The sequence below is a fragment of the Tursiops truncatus genome, chromosome 11 (genome assembly GCF_011762595.2).
Source record: "Tursiops truncatus isolate mTurTru1 chromosome 11, mTurTru1.mat.Y, whole genome shotgun sequence".
NCBI classification, from domain to species: Eukaryota; Metazoa; Chordata; class Mammalia; order Artiodactyla; family Delphinidae; genus Tursiops; species Tursiops truncatus.
Window position 1 is genome coordinate 69,469,807 of NC_047044.1, and position 23,229 is coordinate 69,493,035.

The 23,229-nt window shown below is 35.9% G+C and overlaps 1 protein-coding gene across 5 annotated transcripts in view; it reads left to right on the forward strand.

Moving 5' to 3' along the window:
- Positions 1 to 23,229, forward strand: part of YAF2 (YY1 associated factor 2) — a 65,622-nt gene that overhangs the window by 27,552 nt on the left and 14,841 nt on the right. Inside the window, exons 1-2 of one of the 5 annotated variants that reach the window (XM_073788821.1) lie at positions 5,149 to 5,465; positions 6,460 to 6,545. The exons of 3 other annotated variants lie outside the window; for them this stretch is intronic. In XM_073788821.1, the coding sequence (XP_073644922.1) occupies positions 5,373 to 5,465; positions 6,460 to 6,545 (179 nt within the window). In that variant the 5' untranslated portion in view covers positions 5,149 to 5,372. Of the gene's footprint in view, positions 1 to 5,148; positions 5,466 to 6,459; positions 6,546 to 23,229 lie in introns of those variants that run through there. One more of the 5 variants, XM_073788822.1, reaches the window with a different exon arrangement.

Here is a 23,229-nt window from a genome sequence, read left to right on the forward strand (position 1 = left end):
TAGGGGTAAACGTATAACCTTAAATGCATGTATTAGGTTGAAAGAAAATAAGTGACCCGGATATACAGCTCAAAAAACTAAAAAAAGTAAAAAGTAAAACCAAAGAAAGAAGGAAAGAGGAAAGGAAAATAAAAGTAGAATTTGATGAAATAGAAAGTAATCAACAATAGAAATAGTAGCAATGTTCATTCAAATTGAAGCTGGTTCTTTTCAGTTGATTAAGTTCTGGAAGTACTCACCAAGAAGCAGATGACACAAATAATAAAGTTATAAAATGGGATATAATTACAAATAGTAATTGTAATTTTTAAAACCATAAGAAATCACTATTAATTTATGTGTATATAAATTTTAAAAACCTGGTGAAATGGTCTGTTTTCTAGGGAAAAAATCATTCAAAAATTGTACAAGAAAAAGAAAACCCATAGGAACTAAAAACCACTAAGACATTGAAGCTATAGTAAATTTCCCCAAGAAGTTTTTTAAAATATCAACTTAATTGAGCTATAGTTCATAAACCATACCACCTACCCATTTAAAATGTACAATTTAATGGTTTTTAATATTTTTACAGAATTGTTCAATCATTACCACAGTCAATTTTAGAATATTTTCATCACCTCAGAAAGAAACCATGTACATATTAGCAGTCAGTCCCAGTTCTCCACAAACCCTCAAGCCTTAGACAACCACTAATCTACTCTTTGTTTCTATAGATTTGCCAGTTCTACACATTTCACACAATGGAATCATTCAGTTTATGGCCTTTTGTGGTTTACTACTTTCATTTAGCATAATATTTTTAAGGTCCAGCCATGTTGTAGCATGTATCAATATACTTCATTCCTTTTTATGGCCAAATAGTATTGCATTGTGTGGATATACTACATCAGTTGATGGGTATTTGGATTTTTTTTCCTATTTTTTGCCTATTATGAACAGTCCTGGTACCAACATTTGTGTGAAAGAGTTTGTGTGAACATGTGTTTTCATTTCTCTTGGGTGTATACCTAGGAGTAGAATTGCTGGGTTATATGGTAACTCTGTTTAACCTTTTGGGGGGCTACCAGACTGTTTTCCAGAGCAGCTGTACCATTTTACTTTTCCACCAGCAATGTATGAAGGTTCTAGTTTTTCTACACCCTCACCAACATTTTCATTATTTCTCTTTTTGATTAAAGCCATCCTAAAATTGGTGTGAAGTAGTATCAGAAGGATTAGTTTTAATTGTGATTTTGTAATCATAATTTCACATATACTTTTGGGGAACAGGTAATCCCAATTTTATACAAACTGACCCAGATAATAGAAAAAGAGGGAGAGCTGCCCTGTTGTTTATCAGACAAATTTAGCCTTGAAACCTAAACTGAAAAGAATATACAAGGGAAAATATATTACATTCAATCTCATTTATGAACAGAGATAAAAATTTTATTATTTTATTTTTTCTTGAAAAATTTTAATTAGGATAAGAATGTAAGGATAGTTCAATATTTGAAAATTATATCAATGTAATTTATATGGTAAGATTTAGGGAAAAAAATCTTGAAAGATTTGGTAAAAGTATATGATAAAACTCAGCACTCATTAATGTTTTTTAAAAAGGTAACCCTCAAACCATGAAGAGAAATGAACTTTTTTCTTCCAGTAAAGGCTGTCTTTCAAACAGCAAGTGTCATGCTGAATGGCGAAACCTTAGAAACATTCCCTTTAACGTCAGGAATAAGACAAATATATCTCTACTAATAAGATAAGAAAAAAATAGAAATAAAATACAAAAGGATTGGAAAGGAAGAAAAATGAGATGAACATATCCCTAGAAAAAATTTTTTAAAAAATCAACAGACTGTACTAATAAGAGAATTCAGTGTTACTGGATACAAGCTCAACGTTCAAATTGACAACCAGTTAGAAAATGAAAAATACCTCTTATACAGCAAATTCTATAAAGTACCCAAGGTTTTATTGAAGGACATAAAAGTAGACATGAATAAAAGGATATACTATAATTATTAGTGGGAAGTATACATATTGCTAAAAAATTAACTTCTCTGTGATTTATATGTAATTTCAGACAAAAATCTCAGTAGGATTTTTTTTTCTTTTTTGGTGGAAAATGACCTTCATATACAAAAGTAAAGGCACATGAATAACCAAGACAGCTCTGAAAGAAGAAAAAGAACAAGGAAGAGGGAGTTGCGCTGTTGGATATCTAGACTAATCTTAAAATTATGATATATAGAGTAGAATCCTACATAGCATGAAAAAAAATAAACTGCTACACACAACATGAGATGAAACTTCTAGACTAAATGTTGAGCAAAAGAAGTGAGACACAAAAGAGTTCATATTGTATGATTTCATTCCTAGGAAGCTCAAAAACAGAACTAATCTGTGGTGATCGAGATCAGAATAGTGGTTATCTTGGAAGCATGGTACTGACTGAGATGGGATATGAGGAGCGTTCTGGAGCATGAGAAATGTTAATATCTTGATCTGAGTTGGATCACCCAGGGGTGTACATATTTAAAAATCAGGCTGTACATAGTACTTGAGTACTTGTATACTTTATATAAATTATACCTCAAAGAAAAGTAAAGCCTTATCGTATTTAAAACAGTATAGGCTTAATACAGGAAAAGACAGATTAATATAACAGAATAGAGAGTTCAGAAATGGATCCATATATATTTGAGAAGTTGTTAGGTGCTAGAGATGGCATTTTCTATCCCCAGGGAAAGAAAATGTGGACTGTTGAATTGGTTTTTCTATATGGGGGAAAACTAGATTTCTACTTCAGACCATATGCAGAAATAAATTCCGGTTGAATTGAACACTAAACATGAGAAACTGTTTTTAAAAAATAGGAAAGTATAGAAGACTATGTATCTTTAGGATATGTAAGGCCTTCTTTAACAAGTCAAGAAAAAAAGAATGAACCTTCAAGGATAAAAAAAATCAAGGATTTGACTACCTTAAAAAGAAAAACTTAGGTTTAATGTAAGGCATCATAAACCAGACTAAAACATAATGTCTCATCTGGCAGATATGTGTAATGTCTGTAATGTCCAGTGCATTTGTGTCCAGAATACGAAAAGATCAAAAGAGGTACTATAGGTGATACAAATAAAATGAACAATGGATAGTAAGGTAATTCACAGCAGAGGAAACTGGAAATTGGACTGAGAAGATGCTTAGCCTCATTTGTAGGGAAATGTAGTTAAAAGCTTATGAACCATCGATTTTCACCCATTAGATTGCAAAGCTCCGGATCAGATAAGTGTTACACAATTTAAAATGTGCATACCTAGTATCCAGCAATTACTATTCAAGGTATTAGTCTAGAGAAACTTGCACATTTGCCCAGGGAGATTTATGCAGGGATATTCGTTTGGAAAAAATATCTAAATGTCTACAATAAGAGGCATGGATAAATAAAATAAGATATAAAAGTTATTTAATGAAGGATTACCTAGATCTATGATTAGGTTATTGTCAGTGATTTTTTTAAATTTAAGAAACAGATTCTACTGTCTATGCCCAGGAATTCTTCTAAGCATTTTATAAACATTAAGTATTTTAGTCCTCATGAGAACTTAGAAATAGGTACTGTCATTATTTCCATTTTATAGATGGGAATACTGAAGCATAGAGGGGTAAATAACCCTACCTACTCTCATAGGTAGTAGATAGCAGAGCTGGGATTCAAAGCTAGCATTGAACCTCAGTGGCCTGGGTCCAGAGCCCACTGTGCCATGCCACCTTTTGATGTTTATAAATATGGAGAGACCTCATAAATGCAAGGGAAAGGTATTGCAGAATGATGCATACAATATGATCTCATTTACACCAAACTCATGGTAGTTGTTACCTCTGGATGGAGTTGGGAGGTGAGGGAGATCTTAATGATGGTGGTAAAAAGAAACTAGCTTATGGAACTGCATGTTTTTCCTTAATATGAAAGTAATATAAGTAAAGTAATATGTACATTATAGCTTTTAAACATCTGCACTTAATGTATGTATATGCTTATTTTTGTAAAAGGAAACACTGGAAAGATTGACCTTTATTGTTTTAATCTTTATTTATTCTTGGTATTGGTTATATAGAAAAAGAAAAAAGCAGTGGCCCTAGCAAAATGGCTGTAATTTAGTCTAGTTCTGCGATAGTGAGCAGCAGGTAAGTGCCAGACCCTGGGTTAGGTGCTGGGGATAGGGTGCTTTCACCCTCTCTCTTTAAGGAGTTCAGAGTGGAACAGGGAAAGAGATGAGAAAAATACTTTTAATTCAGTATGTTATGTCTCTATCTCTTCTTCCCTGTTTCTCCATCCCCACCCTTTCCCCTCCATATACAAATAGGAGAAGGGGGAAATGTCTTGAGTTGGGGCAAGAGAAACGGGCAATGAAATATTGATGGCAATCCTACTTCTTATTCTTTTACAAAACTATGAGAGAATAAATTCTATAATGGTCAGAGATTGTAGCTTGTTCACCATTATATCTCCAAAACTTAGTTTAATACCTTGTGCTTAGTAGACCCCTGGATGTTGAAATGAATGCACTTTGACACTTCGCTCTCAAATTAACTAACACCTGAGCCCAGAGTTCTCCTCTAGCCGTCTAGGGTGTCTTCCACTGGTTCCATTTCTTCAACTGATTACCAAAGTCTAAGGCAGTTTGAGAATTATATATGAAGTCTTGAATTGTTTTGTGCCAAAGAATTCTGACTTGAGAAATATTTTAATCTGTAGGAAATATTGGATCTCTAAAATCCAATATAATTTTCTTTGTGCTGAGTCCAATACATTTTTTAAAAATTAGTAGTCTTGTAATATTGGGATAGTTCAGTTGTTTTTCTCAGATATTGCATTCTCTGTCTTTGAGTCAGTGCTATCTTGTAAAAGTTTTATGTTCTGTATCTTGTTTGTGAAATTCTTAATTTCCTAAAACAACATTCTTTTTAAGTTTCCAGATGGACCATGGAATGTTTCCAGATGGTATTAGTGTTTATGAGAATTGCACTATCTTTTAAAATCTGTCATGGTATCTCATAAAGAGTAATACAGTTATTTCCTTTCACCCTAATGAGAGAGGTGTGTTTTCCTTTATAGCAAATTGAAATTAGGCGAGCTCTGTCCTCAAAGGGTGAATTTGAATATCTGAAAATTGCTGAGAATGGGTAAGCTTGAATAAATCATAGTGAAAGATATTTATCTTACACTGTAAGTTTAACACTAGGATTGTAATTGAGAAAAATCCTAAAACAAAGTTTATTGTTATCCTGGATGGATTTGACTAAACTATTGGTCAAATCCTGTTCTATGTGTACATAGTGCTTCTTTCTTACTATGTAACCCTTTTGCCAGAGATAACATGAAGAGAGCCTGGCTAACATTGGGTGGAACAATCCTGCTGGCTCAAGCCCCTCCCCAGATATTTGATTCAGTCCATTTTCTGGACAGTCTGGTAAGCTGTCATTGTTCTTCACATTAAAATCATCTTATTCAGGATGTACCCAAGAGGAATTTAGTACTAAAGGAACAAACTATTAAGTTCAATGAAAATGTTAAAAATAGTCATATTAACTTAAGGCTTCACATTAAACATGACTAATTTATAACAGCACTGTCCAGTAGAAATACAATGCAAGCCACAAAAGGGACTTATATATATAATTTTAAAATTTCTTGTGGCCAAATTAAAATGTAACTCAATTTATCTAAAATATTACCCTTTCAGTTTTTAGCAGGATATTTCACAATCTTTTTCATATTAAGTGTTAAAAATCTGGGATGTATTTTATACTTAGAGCACATCTCAATTCAGATTAGCACATTTCAAGTGCTCAGGACCCACATATGGCTTCTGTATTATACAGTGCAGATTTGGAGCATCTGAAAAACATTTGGTTTTATATAGTTCTCCGTCTGTTACTTCTCGTTAAAGATGCTTTGAGTATTTTTTTTTCTTTTATTGCTTCACCTGTTCATAGGTGCTTAGCTTTACTATTGATTATTGGTAACCTGAAACCCTACTATGCATTCCTAAATTTGACAGACCATTTAGGTCTTTCTGTAATGTTTTCTCATTTCCAGGCCTACTTAATTTCTTTAGATAAATTGTAAAGTTTCCTTCCTATAAGCTTTTAATCAGAGTATCAGTTCCTCCTTTCATCAGAATATCGGACTCAGATCTTCTACATGGGCATAGTAGGTAGCATTATACAGTTGACCTTTGAACTGCATGGGTCTGCTTATACGTGGATGTTTTTCAATAGTAAATACTGCAGTACTACACTCTGCCACTGATTGAATCCATGGATGTGCAGAAACCCTGGATACAAAGGGCCAACTATAAGTTATATTCAGATTTTTGACTGCATGGGGGTGGTCACCCCTAAGCCCTCTGTTTTTCAAGCGTTGACTGCACATTATTGTCATTGTTATTTCCCTCATCCCAGCAGGGTAACAAACCTCTCCTTTCTTGGTTCAAAGTCACTGCTCTGAAGCAGAAGGTTTCCTTACATGCAGACTTCTTTTTTATGAGGTGAGATTTAACATCTTACTTTACGGGAATTGAGTATCCATTCTCTAAGATACTAAGGGCTTGGAGATTTTCAAATCAACCCATTTTTTCCCCTAGTTGATACTGTTTGAGAATGAACATACTGCAAAATAAAGCCATAACTAAGGTACAAGACATGTGACTTGACATTTTAATAGCTTTTTGGTTTCATCTTTCCTAGATGAGGGACATTTAAGAAGATTATTCTCAGTAAATGAATTTGTAACCTCTGATGGTTATCCATGTGTCCCAGTACCAGCAGAACAATCTTCTGTAAATTATTTCAAAGAGTGCCAAACCTTATTCTTCTAACATGAGATTACTTGGGCTCTGAATATATAAATGCTCAGATTCTGGGGTTTCCTGGACTGTTTTCTTGTCTTAATTTTTGTTTAACTTTCGTACCTGTTTGGAGTTTCCAGTCTTTCTTAACCTACCTCTTTGTTACTCCATCTCCCTTCTAGTAGAATCTCAATCCCATTCTATTTTCTTCCTAACCCTACTATGTTCATAATACCCATTATGGTCAGTGCACGTCACTCAGCGTAGTGAGTGCAGCATTTGAGTGTTATTTATAGGTGATGTTAAGGTAGTTTTCATCTCTGCCTAAATTTCTTCCTCCATTTTGGACTTCTCCCATAGTGCATATATTTTAATTACTTGTGTATTTTTCTGTTTCTCACACTAAACTGTAAACTAAGGGTTAAAACCATGTCTGTCTTGTTTTAATCACCTGTTGGTATAATAGTTTAACTGATACTGGCAGTTGGAAGGTCTTGCTATTTACCATATGCATGTTTAAGATGTGGGAGTGTTTTCAATAAGTTAGATGTAAACATCTCCCACTTTTTTGAGTGTGAAACATTAGACAGTTATTTAGGCAACTCCACTTCGTGTCTTCCAGGTATCTCAATCTTTTTTTTTTTTTTTTTTAATTTATTTTTGGCTGCGTTGGGTCTTCATTTCTGCATGCAGGCTTTCTCTCGTTGGGGTGAGCGGGGTCTACTCTTTGTTGCAGTGCGTGGGCTTCTCATTGCGGTGGCTTCTCTTGTTGCAGAGCACGGGCTCTAGGTGCGCGGGCTTCAGTAGTTGTGGCACACTGGCTCAGTAGTTGTGGCACATGGCCTTAGTTGCTGTACGGTATGTGGGATCTTCCCGGACGAGGGCGCGATATCTTGTCTCCTGCATTGGCAGGCGGATTCTTAACCACTGTGCCACCAGGGAAGTCCTAGGTGTCTCAATCTTAATGTGCAAAATTGAACTTAGATTTCTCTCCCCAAATTCCTTCTTTCTGATGACACATTCTCTCTCCCCTCACTCTCTCTCTTATCCTTTACTTCCTATTCATCTACAAATCCTGTCTGCTGTACCTCCAAAATATATTTGGAATTCTGCCACTTCTTCCACACTCTGTTGTTGCCTTCCTAATATAAGCCACCATCATCTCCTGCCTGCCTATTGTAGTAAGTTCCTAACTGGTTTCTGTGATTACTCTCTGCTCCCCTACCATCTGGTCTCTAAATAGCAGCCAGGTAATTTTTTTTTTAAGTTTCCAGTGCTCATTTTAATTTGATCCTCACAAACCCCTTTGTAGAATGACTATTATTATTGTAATTATTTTCTCAAGAAAGCAGTGTCCAGAAAGGTTAAGTGACTTACATAAGAACAGAAGTCATTCAGTAGCAGAGCCAGAATTTAATTATAGATCTTCATGTCTCAGAGCTTTGCCTTGTGGACCACAAACTCTAAATGTGATTGACTTGGGAAACTATAAGAAGGACATTACCTTAAAATCTCCCCCAGACTGTTTTGCAAGGGGATATGTCATTCATACCATTTATATTCACTCTTCTAAAGCAATCAGTTTTTGTTTTTTAAATAGACTATTCTTTAGAGCTGTTTTAGGTTCAGAGCAAAACTGAGTGGAAGGTACAGAGATTTCCCATATATCCCCTGCCTCCACACTTGCATAGCTTCCCCCATTATCAACATCCCCACCAGAGTGGTACATTTGTTATAATTGATGAACCTGTATTGAAACATAATTATCCCCCAAAGTTCATTGTTTACATTAGGATTCACTCTTGGTGTTACACATTCTGTGGGTTTGGACAAATATATTATGGCATGTATTTACTATTATAACATCATGCAGAATAGCTTCACTGCCCTAAAAGTCTTCGGTTCTCTGCCTATTCCATCCTTCCCTCCTCCAACCCCTGGCAACCACTGATCTTTTTATTGTCTCTATACTTTCACCTTTTCCAGAAGGTCATATAGTTGGAATCATACAGTATTTGCCTTTTCAGATTGGCTTCTTTCACTTAGTAATATGCATTTAAGATTCCTCCATGTGTTTTGGTGGCTTGATAACTCATTTCTTTTTAGCACTGAATAATATTCCATTGTCTGCATGTACCACAGTTTATTTATCCATTCACCTATTGAAGGACATTTTGGTTTCTTCCAACTTTTGGTAATTATGAATAAAGCTGCTGTAAACATCCATATGTAGGTTTTTGTGTGGACATAAGTTTTCAACTCCTTTGGTAAATACCAAAGAGCACGCTTGCTAGATTGTATGGTAAGAGTATATTTAGTTTTATAAAATGCTACCAAACTGTCTTCTTAAGTGACTGTACCTGAGAGTTCCTTTTGCTTCACATCCTCTCCAGCATTTGGTGTTGTCAGTGTTCTAGATTTTGACCATTCTAAGTAGGGCAACCAAGTAGTTTTGGTTTTAACTTTAGTCAGATCATGTTATTCTCCTATTCAGAACCTTCACATCCTACTTCATTTCCCATCCTACTTAGAATAAAATTCCAAGTTATCTCCATTGTAGAAAAGGAGGGCTTTGCATGGTCTGGTCCTTGGCCACCTCTTCAGACTGATTTTACCATTTTCTCTCTCACTCATTGCAGTTCAGACATTTTGGTCACCTTAGTGTTCTTTGAACATACCAGCCTTCTGCCTCAGGGCCTTTACAGTCGATTTTGCCTTTCCTGGAATGTTTCACATCTAGATACCTGCATGGCTTCCTCCTGCACTTCGCTGAGGACTCTGCTTAAGAACTCTGCTTAAGAGTAACCTCATGAGAGGTGCTTACCTGATTTCCCTGCAGAAAAATAGCACTTCTGTGCTTCTTCCCATACCCTGCTTTATTTTTATTCTACTCCTACCTTCTACTCATACACACATATAATAATATATATGTGTATGCTTGTTTATAATAATACAGATAAATTATATATATATATATATATTTGTGTGTGTGTGTGTGTCTGTGTGTGTGCCTATCTCTAGCAATTAATATGTGTGCTCATGAGGGGATATTTCTGTATACCTGTAGAGTAGGACCTGGTACATAGATGGTGTTTGGTAAATGTCTGTTGAGTGAATGAATGACTATACTACATCAAAAAATGCTTTAATGTTACCCGATTTAGAATATTATGGTAGGACATAATGAGATACATAAAGAAGACTTAGTTTTATTTTATTTCACAACATGTAAGCTCTGCAAGGCTAGGGATTTTTTTTTTCTTTCTTGCTATATTCCCATGCCTAGAATGTTTCCTGGCAGTAGTAAACATTTGATAAATATTTACTGAATGAATGAGTTTATGTAGCATGTCTTTTTAATAAGCAACCAAATTATACTATATGTAAAAGTAATCTTGAATAGGTCTAAAAGTAGACCACATAACTCCAGAACTGGGAGAAGGGTAAGAGGAAGAGTGATAATACCACCTTGATTAAAATCTTTGGATCCATCTTCACCATTTGCCAACTACTCCAAGTCACCACCGTCTCCTGTCAGGGCTACTCTAATACTGTACCACTTGGTCTCTTCAGTTCCATACGTGTCACGCTTCATTCTCTACGTTTAAAATTTAAAAGTATTTCAGGATACCTATTGTACCTAAAATAAAGCCAAGATTCTTTCTTTAACTTGGCCCATTTGAAGACCTGATATGGCCTTTCTACCTCTTAATCTCATGTAGTTCTTCCCCCTTGCTCAATATCCTTCAGCCTTTCCTTCAGTTTCTATAGCCCACCGAGTTCTTTGCCACCTTTGTACACTCATTGCTTACTTTCTGCCCAATATAATCTTTCTCCCACTATTTCATTGGAGCACCTCCTTTGTGTTATTTAAGTCTGAGCATGTCAGATCATGTGAGCAATCTTCCTTGGAAGCCTTATCTATGCCAACTCCTGTTAGAATTGCTAATGGTATTTGAGTGGGGGTGGGGAAGAACAAAACCAGTTTGTAATTGTATGTATGTAGCTAACTTTTTTGTTTACCATTGTGTTCTTAACACTAAGTATGGTACTTGGCACATAGTAGGTGCTCAGTAAACATTTGTTTAATATGTGAATAACTGTGTAGCAAAAGATGGAAGATAAAAAGAATGAGCATGAAAGGAAAAACAGACCCAGAAAACATAGAAGCAAGATCATATGTGCTTATTAAAACAATAGAAGCCCATGACATAAGCTTAGCTGTTCAGCAAGACTCAGATTAGATAAAACACAAAACCCAGCTACACACTTGATGTTAGAGATATCTAGAACAAAATTACTAAGGGGGTTGGAGGTAAATGGATAGTCAAAACAAGATACTAGGCAAATAAAAACAAAAAATTAATCATTGGATGGTATTGCTAGACAGTGTTGAATTAAAAGCAGTAAACATCAGGTGAAAAAAAGAGAGGCCCTTTGTAATAATCAAGGATACAGTTACCAATATGAAGAGAACCACAAATCTTTATTTTCCGAAGATGAAGCATTGAAGTGTTTAAAGTGAAAACTGTAAATTCAAGGAGGAAGAGAAAGAAATATAACAGTAACGGGAGACTTTAAAACATCTTTCAGTCCTTTCCACATCAGAGAGATTAAATATGAGATATGGAGACTCGGAATTATATAGTCAATAAATCTGATATAATATATCATACTTTTTTATTGTAAAAAGAACGACACCTTTTTTATTCCCCATGTGACATTTTCAAAAATAAGTACTAGAAAGAAAACTGGGAGGAAAAAGGTGTTATCAACCATACACTCTACGATGAAAATTTAAGTTAATAAAAAAGCAAGAACTAGAAACCAAACCATGAAACCTTCCCAAACCTCAAAACAAAAAAACCTCAATTAATTGAGTTTAAAAATGTAAAAACATTCTCCTAAAAAATCTGGAAACAGTCTTTAATAAAACCATAACATAATTAAAATATGCACCTCAAAACCATAATCAGGAAAGTGCTTCATGGAGATATATTAGAAATTAAGTGATATTAATATTAGAAACAAGGCAAGGAAATTCTCTTCAGTATTATTTAACTTTGTTCTAGATGTGCTAAGAGTTATAGAAATTAGAGAAGCGTGATATTGAAGTAATCCCCAAACCCTTGGGATAACATTCAGTGCTTTGTTCTGGGCATTCGGTTACTAGATTCAAGAACTATCCACCTTGTTGAATTTTCAGCCATTTTTCAGTAATTTCCACAAACACAGTCCTACAGTGTTTTTGGTTAGTTTATTTTAATAGTTTTCCCATTAAAAAAAAAAATCTCATAGGACTTCCCTGGTGGCGCAGTGGTTAAGAATCCGCCTGCCAGCACAGGGGACACGGGTTCGAGTCCTGGTCCGGGAAGATCCCACATGCTGTAGAGCAACTAAGCCCGTGTGCCACAACTACTGAGCCTGTGCTCTAGAGCCCACGAGCCACAACTACTGAGCCCATGCACTACAACTAGTGAGCCCACGTGCCACAACTACTGAAGCCCGCTTACCTAAAGCCCGTGCTATGCAACAAGAGAAGCCACCACGATGAGAAGCCCGCGCACCGCAACAAAGAGTAGCCCCCGCTCGCTGCAAGTAGAGAAAGCCCGGAGTGTGGCAGTGAAGACCCAATGCAGCCAAAAATAAATAAATTTATAAAAATGAAATCTCATATAATTTTGTTTGGAGCTCCAATTAATAAAGTGAAAGCAGAGCTGCTTTCATTGCAGAAGGGATAAGGAGCTCTGTAGTCACCTCTTCCTCATCATCCGCATCTCCCCCATTAGCTTCTAGAGTGCTATATGCAGCTTTAAGAATTACAACCGTATTCTGCTTCATGCAATTTTTTTGTGTCACAGTTGTTAACAGTGATGTAAAACAATTGTATAGAATATGATCACCAATTTGATAAGATCTCATTCTTGGCAATTTTCCCTTCTTCTTTGATTATGGTAGATATTAAATTAGAAGCAGCTTGGGGCTTGGAGTTGTGACTGAGAAGACTAAGGTTGCCCAAATCAGATATACGGAGAAGTGGTAGCTGACGCCAAGACAGGAGAGAAAAGAATCACCAGCTAGAATGAGACAGCATTCTGGAACTGCCATTTCAGATAAGGGGATAAGGGCAGATGTCCCCAAACATCTTAATGGCTCCAGAATAACATGCTGCATGAGGTTCTAAAAGGTGATTCTGAGTAAGCCAGACAAGACAGCCTTGTGACATGTTGTAAGTATGGGCTGTGGAAAGACAAATCCTGCATGGTGTCACATATATGTGGAATCTAAAAAAGTTGAACTCCTAGAAGCAGAGCAGAATGGTTGCTTCCAGGGGCTGGGGGTGGGAGAAATGGGGAAATGTTGGTCAAACGGTACAAAGTTTCAGTTATGCAGGATGAGTAAGTTCTGGGGAATCTAATGTACAGCATGGTTACTGTAGTTAGTAATATTGTATACTGGAAATTTGCTAAAAGAGTAAATCTTTAATGTTCTCACCACCACAAAAACAGGTGACATGGGGTGATGGATATGTTAGTTTGTGGTAACCATTTCACAATGTATACGTATATCAAAATATCACGTCCACCTTAATTATATACAGTTTTGTCAGTTGTACCTTAATAAAGCTGGGGAAAAAAAAAAAAGTACAGACTTTAGAGTCAGGCAGACCTGGAGTTGAGTATGACTTGGAATATGATCATTGCAGATGTCTTAAACATTTTGAGCCTTGGTTTCCTTGTCATATAAAAAGGAATTTGAAATTAAGTAAGTTAGTGAATGTAAAGAGCTTAGTATGATCCTTGGCACACATAAGACATCTTTTAAAAATTAATAGCTTTTATATGTTATACTATTTACTAAGACAGTGAAGCATGTAATAAATTTTAGGAACAAAATAAAAAAGATTTGTTTTTTTGAAATGTATATTTTAGTTAGCTGGAAAAATCAATTTTATCTAAATATTTCACCTTCAGTTACTCATAACTAAAGTCTTGCTACATTTAATTATTTAATTGAAGTGTAATTAACATACAATAAAATGCACAGGTCCTAAATGTTCAGTTTGACTACATTTAACTTTGAATATTAATGTATAGTATCTTTCATTTGCACTGAACTATTACTAGTGAATTGCTAAATATAGTTGATAACTTAGTAAATGCTATGTTAAGAAAGTGCTTTTATAGAAAGTTACTGTTATTTTTAAAAACCGAGTTGATTTGTAGTCATTGTTGGTCTCTATTAACTTAGTGGCAGTGTTTTTTAGTAAAATTTATTTGTGGCCTTGTCCACCAAAAATTTCTGCACATAGCTTCCATTTATTAGTACATAGTGTGTGTTAACTGCTGTAATCTTGCGTAAGATTTTAAGTTTGTCTTCTCAAATTTCTTTTCTATTTATCTCATTGGGCCTAATATACTTCTATTTTTCCTTATACTTTCCTTTTATCAAAAAGCAAAGATCTGAAGTAGTCATTTATGCCTGCTTGTTGATTTCTTGTATGTGTTTATAAATTTGTCATTTCAACCATACATTTGTGTTTTAGCTCTGTTCTAAAGTAAGTTTTGGCTAGTATGAATCAGATGGGGAACTATGGGATGGAACGGAAAATTACAACTATTTCCTCAGCTGATTTGGAAAGTAAATTTAACTTAAATCTCTTAGGATCATTAGAGATAGAGGATCCTGAACGGGTTTCCTTATTGTCTTTGGAAAGAGAAGCTGGGAGTTCACTTGTGTTTGGCTGAGACATGCCGAGAGTAGAGGACATTTGTCTTTCCTAAATCAGGACTCTGTTCATCACTAGAAATTCCTTCTGTAGTCTTTTCCTACCCTCTTTTACTTTAGGTAAGCCTCTTTTTGTTGCATGTTTCTTTATATTTGATGTTATCATTAAACCTTAAATTCCTCTTTTTAGTTATTTTGGCATATATCATTATAATCCATTCATTCTAAGTTAATTTAGTTCACTTCTGTACAACTTAAGTTGGTCACTTACTATTTTGTGATATACTTTAACTGATTAGAGCTAAATCTGTCTTGGCAAACATGTGGACATTTATTTACATTCAGAATACTGTTTTTATTCTAAGAAATGTGATATTCTGCCCTAAACTTCATATATAGTCATTAATCCAAATTTTGGAGACCTTTACAAAGGATGAATTAAATCTTCTGTTAGCGGACAGAAGATAATAACCATTTGTTGATTACTTATGCCTCTGAAAAATTAATATGTAGTATAATGAAAAGGAAACAGACTAGCAGTGATTTGTATTACTGGGCTCAATATTTTTTAAATCTTTCTAATTACAGGATAGGTATCTTTAAAAGAACATTCTTTAAATTAGAATGAGATCTCTGTGATTGTAGGCATCTTGAATTAAATAGAACAAACAATCTAAAGAAAATGACAAAAGCAAATTGTATGGCATCGTATAATATATTAAAACAGACAATTTTGATCACAATTTGTGATTAACATTTTCAAAATTAAATGTAGCTGCTTTTATTATTTAGAAAGTATATGCTACAGTGATATATATATATTATATAACCTGTTTTTTGTCTTGAACTGATTATTTGTATATGAATTATCAACAAAATGTGCTTATACTAGGGTAATTTTCTTCTGATACTTAGAGTGGGTTTGTTTACCTTCCCTGTCTATCTGTAGCGTATACCATCAGTTGGTACTTATGAAATCTCATCTAATATTAATATTAACCTAGGAAACATAATGAGAATAAAATTTCTAAGGATCTTATATCTGCTGCAAATGTTATATATTGTATATAACTTTTGTAATATATAATGTATGTAACATTTAAACATCAGATAATATATAGATAACTTGTATATATGTATGTGTTAGTACATATATACATATGTAAGGCCAAATAGCAAATTTTAAGTACGTCTCTGCTATTGTGGCATCATCATGCCCTTAGGCATCAGTTGTAAACCTTGATGTCATTGTTTACTCCTCCCCTCTGTCTCGACACCCCCAAATCCAAATAGACTTCTGAGTATTTTCCTTACATATGCTCTCTCACATAGCCCCTAAAGCCCTACTTTAGACACTTACCGCCTCTCTCTCAACTATAGTAATGATTTCTTAATGATTTTTCTTGCTTCCAGTCTGACCCTGATGCCCTTGCATTGTCAGCAATGAGGATTCAAAACAAGATTCAACTTTTAAACTTTTATTTCTATAACATTATGTAAAATTTCAAACATGCTAGAGAGAATAGCATATAGATTGAATTTGTGATAGCTCCTTATTCCTCCAGAATAAAATCCAGACTCCAGACGACTGACTCTATCAATCAGAACTCTGCTTAGTCTGGTTCCAACTTGCCGTTCCACCTTTGTCTCTACACGTAAGGCTCACTTCACTTACCAGCTCCTCAGGAAGGCTTCCCTGACACGTTTCTTTTCCACTCTGACTCTCCCAATTGTAGGTGTGCTCTTTTAGTATTTCCTACCCCTCATATTTATTCAACAAATATTTATTGAGAATATACCATGTTCTAGGCCATTATTGAGTTCTTCCTGACAGTTTCTCCTACTAAATTGAGGCTCCATGATGTTAGGAACCATGTCGTCTTCATCTTTTAGTCTCTTCTTACATTAAGCACAGTGCCTTGCATATAGGTGAAGCTTTTTTTTTTTTAACATCTTTATTGGAGTATAATTGCTTTACAATGGTGTGTTAGTTTCTGCTTTATAACAAAGTGAATCAGTTATACATATGTTCCCATATCTCTTTCCTCTTGCATCTCCCTCCCTCCCTCCCTATCCCTCCCCTCTAGGTGGTCACAAAGCACCGAGCTGATCTCCCTGTGCTATGCGGCTGCTTCCCACTAGCTAGCTATTTTACATTTGGTAGTGTATATATGTCCATGCCACTCTCTCACTTCATCCCAGCTTACCCTTCCCCCTCCCCATATCCTCAAGTCCATGCCCTAGTAGATCTGTGTCTTTATTCCCGTCTTGCCCCTAGGTTCTTTATGACCATTTTTTTTCTTTTTTTTTTTTTTTAGATTCCATGTATATGTGTTAGCATACGGTATTTGTTTTTCTCTTTCTGACTTACTTCACTCTGTATGACAAACTCTAGGTTCATCCACCTCACCACAAATAATAGGTGAAGCTTTGAAGTCAGTAGTGATCTCAACAGTTGACCTTCAGTTATTTTCAAGTAGATTATTACCTAATAAGATTATACACATGAAATTTAGAAAGTTTTTAGAATTAAAAAGCATATTTCTGTTTTTATTTTAAAAAGTAAGATAGATTGTTAAAAGTGTGGAAAATATAGAAAAGGACAAAGAAGAAAATTAAAATGATCTTTGAAACCTAGAGATAACAGCCTAAAACATTTTTAACACTTTGCATTGTTTTATTCTGTTCACTTTGATTAGGTCTATTCCCATTCCTCTCCCTTTCCCTCTTCCATGTTCCCCTTTCCCACACCAGAAACCACTGTTTTTTCACCTGGATTTTTGGCAAACAGATTTATTATATATTCTGTGTAACAGCATTCCAAAACATTTATTTTCTTACAGTTTCTGTGAGTCAGGAATTTGGGAGCAGCTTGGCTTGGTAGTTCTGGCCTTGGGTTTATCATGAGGTTGCAATTAAGATGTTAACTGAGGCTTCAGTCATCTGAAGGCTTGACTCAGATGCAATATCTGCTTCCAAGATGGTGCGCTCTCACTGGCTGTTGTTGGCAGGAGGCCTCAGTGTCTTGCCACGTGTACTTCCCCCTAGGCTTGCATGAATGTTCTGATGACATAGCAGCTGGCTTCCCCAGAGTGAGTGATCAAGAGTGAGCAAGATAGAAGGCACAGTGTTGTTTATGACCTAGCCTCGAAAGTCCCACTTATAGCCATTTCTGCAGTATCCTTCTGTTGGTACAAATTAGCACTGTTCATTGTAGGAGGAGCCTGTTCAAGGGCATGAATGCCAAGAGATGTGAGACTGTCTTGGAGGCTAGCAGCAGTCATCTAACCTAACTCTGGAACTGGGAAACACAGAGGTGAAGTGAATAAACCAAATAGCTTTTAGTTTTTTCCAAATTGGGATTTTATAGTGTAGTATTGCCATTTTGTTTGAAGATGACAAAGTATGAAAAACTTAATCTCTTATAAGGATGTGTTCCTAAATCATATTTTAGTAGTACCTTCACATATTAGCTTTCAGATTTTTTTTTTTTGTGGTACGCTGGCCTCTCACTGCTGTGGCCTCTCCGTTGCGGAGCACAGGCTCCGGACGCGCAGGCTTAGCGGCCATGGTTCATGGGCCCAGCCGCTCCGCAGCTTGTGGGATCTTCCCGGACCGGGGCACGAACCCGCGTCCCCTGCATCGGCAGGCGGACTCTCAACCACTGCGCCACCAGGGAAGCCTTCAGATTTTTTATATACTCAATTGTTTGAATAACCTCAAAGAAGAAGAAAAAATAAGTTTATTCTTGTTCTTTGTTAATACTTATTATGTATAAGACAATGTGTTAATGTATTTTCATGCTCACAACTTCTACTCCCCACAATATTTACTTCCCACAGTTACGGTTTTATAAATGAGAAATGAGATTTTAAGTAAGTATCAGAGTAGGATTAGACTCCAGGTAATCTTATTTAAGAGCCAGACTCAAACATTATGTCACTGCATCTCAATCGTTTTGTATCCTTGGAACACAAAGGATATATAAGCATACCACTAGTTTTTGGTAAATTAAAAAAAAAATTATCACTGTAAAGTAATAAAAACAAAATAGTATTTTAAAAACTAATATTTATAATAAGTCACATCTGTGAAAGAGATGTTGTTTACTAGATGATCTATAGGGCTTGTGAGCTTGAACTCTATAGATCAGGTTACCCATATTGTATATTTCTTTTCCTGCTTAATTTCTGCTAACTTACAATTACAGGTTGCTGAAATGGTAACAAGCAATGGCTTGCTCAGATAATTCTGGATGTTAAAATTGAACATGACTCCAAAATTACAGATAGTTTCTTAAGCTGTTTCTTGAACTCTCAGATTCTTGATCAACTTTGTCTCATTAAAATGCTGAAAGTTTGCATATTTCAAATTGAGTCAGTGGTAAATGTAATATTAATTAACTTCCTGGTTATTTTTAGTGGGAAAGTCAATCTCTCGGTGATCAACCCCATATACCATATTTGGCTTTTTCTTAAACTAAAAATTAAATTTATTGTATTGTACCCTAAATCAACATATTCATACTATTCAAGATTTTAAACATATTGTTCAGATACATATACTACTTGAGCAAATCTCTAGAAATCATAGAAATGATCATTTCAGATGTTAACAAGTTTTTAAAGAAATCGAAATACTTTTTACTGCAACAGTTTATATTAAGGTGGAAAATTCAGTATATTCAATAATGTTTTCTTTGTATAGCAAAAAACCTTATGACCATTCTGATCACATTGAATCAAAATTGGGAGGTGTATTTTTGATTGCCAGCTATACACTGAACACTAAAGCAACGTGTAGTTAGGCAGTCAACTGCAATCTCCTTTATAGCTTGATATCTACACAAATAGCTGCTGTTCTATCAGTACTGACCCCAACCCACCTTTTGCAGCTGACATTGTGGTTCACAGTTTTTAATATAGTTTCACTCTATTGGAAATAACTTTTATGTAGCTTGGGATGTCAGTGATAAATCAAACAAAATCCTTGATCATTTCTCTCTGAAATAGGTTGTCTATAATGATGTAAGAACTGCTTGATTTTTTTCACATTTATGGTTTTTTTCCAACTGTGAAACAAAAATACCTGCTAGCATGCACAAGTAATAGTAATAATTATTCCCTTTAAATTATCATTGACTTTGTGAATTTTTTTTAAAAAAGCTTCTCTTTATAATATTTTTGATATTGAGTACAACTATGAACGCTGCCTTTGTAGTTTTTGACTTATCCGTTTTTGGTGACAGAGTGCATTGATTTTATACCAAAGAGCATATTTTGCCCTTGTTTTATAAAAACTTACTTGGTTTGCCAGAAAAGTACTATATTTTTGAAAATAATTTAAAAGCTTTAATGCTCATGCCACTATTTGAAAGAGGATTATACTGTGATCACGAAAGGTGACAGGATGCTGGTTTGTTAAAAAAAAAAAAACAGTTTTTATATATTTATCAGTATGCTTTCCATTCATAATTTTCTTTTCCAGGTGCTTGTGCATACACGTCAATACTTGCAGATTCACTTACCTGTCATACTGATTGACATTCTATATTCTAATGAAGCCCTGTTCAGTGAATTCTGGCATTTCTGGAATTATTTTCATCTCTACTTTTATGAGCTAAAACAACTTCTATGAGTTTGGATTATACATTACAAAATAACAAGTTTTCAGTGAAAAATCATAATTGATCTTACCTTTTAAATTTATGATTATACCAGGCTGTCTGTGGAGCAGGCAGATGACAGGGACCACTGGTGGTACATAAACCAGGCTTTGAAAACATGGCACTGAGCTGTTCCAGGAGCAGTTATTAAAACAGCCACAGATCTGATTATTACATAAGTAACAGCTCTGGCTGGTGAAAGGTAAAGGAGAGAGAAAAATGAAAGGAGCAGTACTGCTGCCTGGTGATGACTCTGAAAACCACTGTCTTACCCACACCAGGCCAAGAAGCAGAGGAAAAGCAATAGAGCAAGGAGTAAGGACAGACAACACAGAGTAAACTGCGTAACAAGAATAACTGACAGCACAGAATAAAGGTGAACATTACAAAGGAGTGAAAAGAAATACCAGTTGGAACAGCTGTATGAGAATGTTAAGTGAAGAACAAATCAAGTATTTACTTGAGTAACCTCAAGCACAGGACAACTTGTCCCACACTGAAGGTGCTATAATCTGATGGGTGACTTGTTGTGGTCCCCTGGTGAGCTAAGTCAGTACCATAACCTCTATGTAACATATAAAGATTCAGTGGATCAGAGCTAGGTGTATCAGAGAGACCATCCTCCAGTATGGGTATCAGATTTTCTGTAACGAAGGATGACATCTCAATACTTGGAATATAATAGGTGTCAATAAGTATATTAGTTATCTGTTGCTGCATAACAAATTACCTCAGAATTCAGCTGCTTAAAACAACAAACATAAACTGCCTCACCATTTCTGTGGGCCAAGAATCTGGGTATAGCTTAGCTGGGGCTTCTGACTCAGGGTCTCTCACGGGCTGTGGTCATCTAAAGGCATTCATGGGAGAGGAAGGAATTTCTTCCATGCTTACTCAGGTGGCTGTTGGCAGGCCTCACTTCCTCACTGGGTGTTGAACAGAGGCTTCTTTGTCATGTGGGCCACTTTACAGAGGCGCTCACAAGGCAAGAAAAGGTGAGAGAGATAGAAGCTAGAGTCCTCTGGTAACCTGATTTTGGAAGTGGCATCAATCAATTTTGCTATATTCTATTCGTTAGAAGCACTTAATTAGGTCCAGTCACTCCCAGGAACATGAGACAAGAACAGGAATACCAGGGGGTGAGATTATTGGGGACATCTTAGAAGAAGGCTGCCTGCCACAATAAACATTTTCATGAATGAGTAAATGAATGAAGAAAAGAAGAGAAACTTAAGAAAAATTGCTTGTACTAGTAAGTCCTCCCTAAATACAGATTACTAGAAGGGAAGCTGGACCATAAAACAGAAAATTAATCTCTGGATAAGACTTGTTTTAGCTTAAAATAGACATTTTGATCAGTAAGTACAGTACGAGTTCATCAATATCATAAAAGAAAGGCTTGGAAAATATGAGTGCTGTTTTCTGCAGACTGTAACTTAACATCTTTTTAATGCTGCCAAATCCCTATGTTTAGAAAAGGTAGAGCTTCCGAATTTGATGCATTTCAGTCATTGGTTCTCAGCTGTCCTGCACATTGGAAACGCCTTAGAAACTGAAAAACCAAGCTATCAATACAAAAGGATAGCTGGGCTCTATCCCAGGCTAAATAAATCACAACTCCTAAAGGTGGGGTCCAGACAAGGATATAGTTTCTTTTTTCTTTCTTTTTTTTTTTTTTTTGCGGTACGTGGGCCTCTCACTGCTGCAGCCTCTCCCGCCGCGGAGCACAGGCTCCGGACGCGCAGGCTCAGTGGCCATGGCCCACGGGCCCAGCTGCTCTGCGGCATGTGGGATCCTCCCGGACCGGGGCACAAACCCGTGTCCCCTGCATCGGCAGGCGGACTCTCAACCACTGCGCCACCAGGGAAGCCCAAGGATATAGTTTCTTAAAAGCTCCTCAGGTCGTCAGGGTTTGGGACCACTGATTTAAGTGGCTCTTAATGGAAAGATTCAAGCATGCACCCTTTCTCAGGTTTAGTACAAATTGAAAAGGGAAATAATTTTAGGAACAAACTTTCTTTATTCAACATGTATTTATTGTGTCCAGTATGTGCGTAGCATATGTGGGGGATTAAAGATATACATATAAGTAGTTTAAAATGGGACTAAGCTATACTTCATGGTATATATGTATTTACTATGGTTATCAGAAACAGTCCACATGTGCTGTAGGGTTTCAGAGAGGGGAGAGATGAATATAGGCTAGAGTAGATAAAGAATGCGATTTGGAAGAGATGGGATCATTAGGTACATTAGGAAAGTGTTGCATTAGGGTACATTAGGAAAGTACATTAGGAAAGTACATTAGGTACATTAGGAAAGTATTACAAGGTGAAATGCAGTAATTTGCTTCACTTGACAGATCCTAGGGTCTGACTTGGAGAAATCTGACAGTTTAGCTAGCACTTGGATCTTATTCTGTAGGCCAGTAGCTGCACAAGAGCAATTGAGGAGCTTTGAAAAATACCTGGAGAGTTTTCAAGTATTTTTATCTCCAGGTAAATACTCCTGGAGAATTTTATTCAGTTGGTCTGGGTGGGGCCCAAGTATTGTACTTTTTAAAAGACTTCCTGTGATGCTGATGTGCAGCCAGGGTTGGGAAACTGCTGTAGGATCACCTAAGGTCCCTGGAAATTTTTGAGTAGGAGGGTTTCATATTCACCCATCCATTAAAAGCACATTAGGATGTGTTTTGTTTTTATGCCACAGGAAGAGGGCAAACAGCGTTGAACAAAATAAAACAGGAAAAAGGTGCCTGTTTACACTTATGGGGGTGGAAGGCAGCTTGTATTCTTTTTTGGTAAGGAAGACAGGCAATAAACTAATAATGCGTAATTTGGTAAGTAAAAACAAATGCTTTGAAGAAAATAAAGCATAATGAGGGAGACAGGAATAGGCAGAGAAGGGGAGTAGAGTTGGAGAGGAGAGTGCTATTTTATGTCAGGTTAGGAGGGACTTCCCTAACTGTTGGCATGTGTACAGAGACGTGGA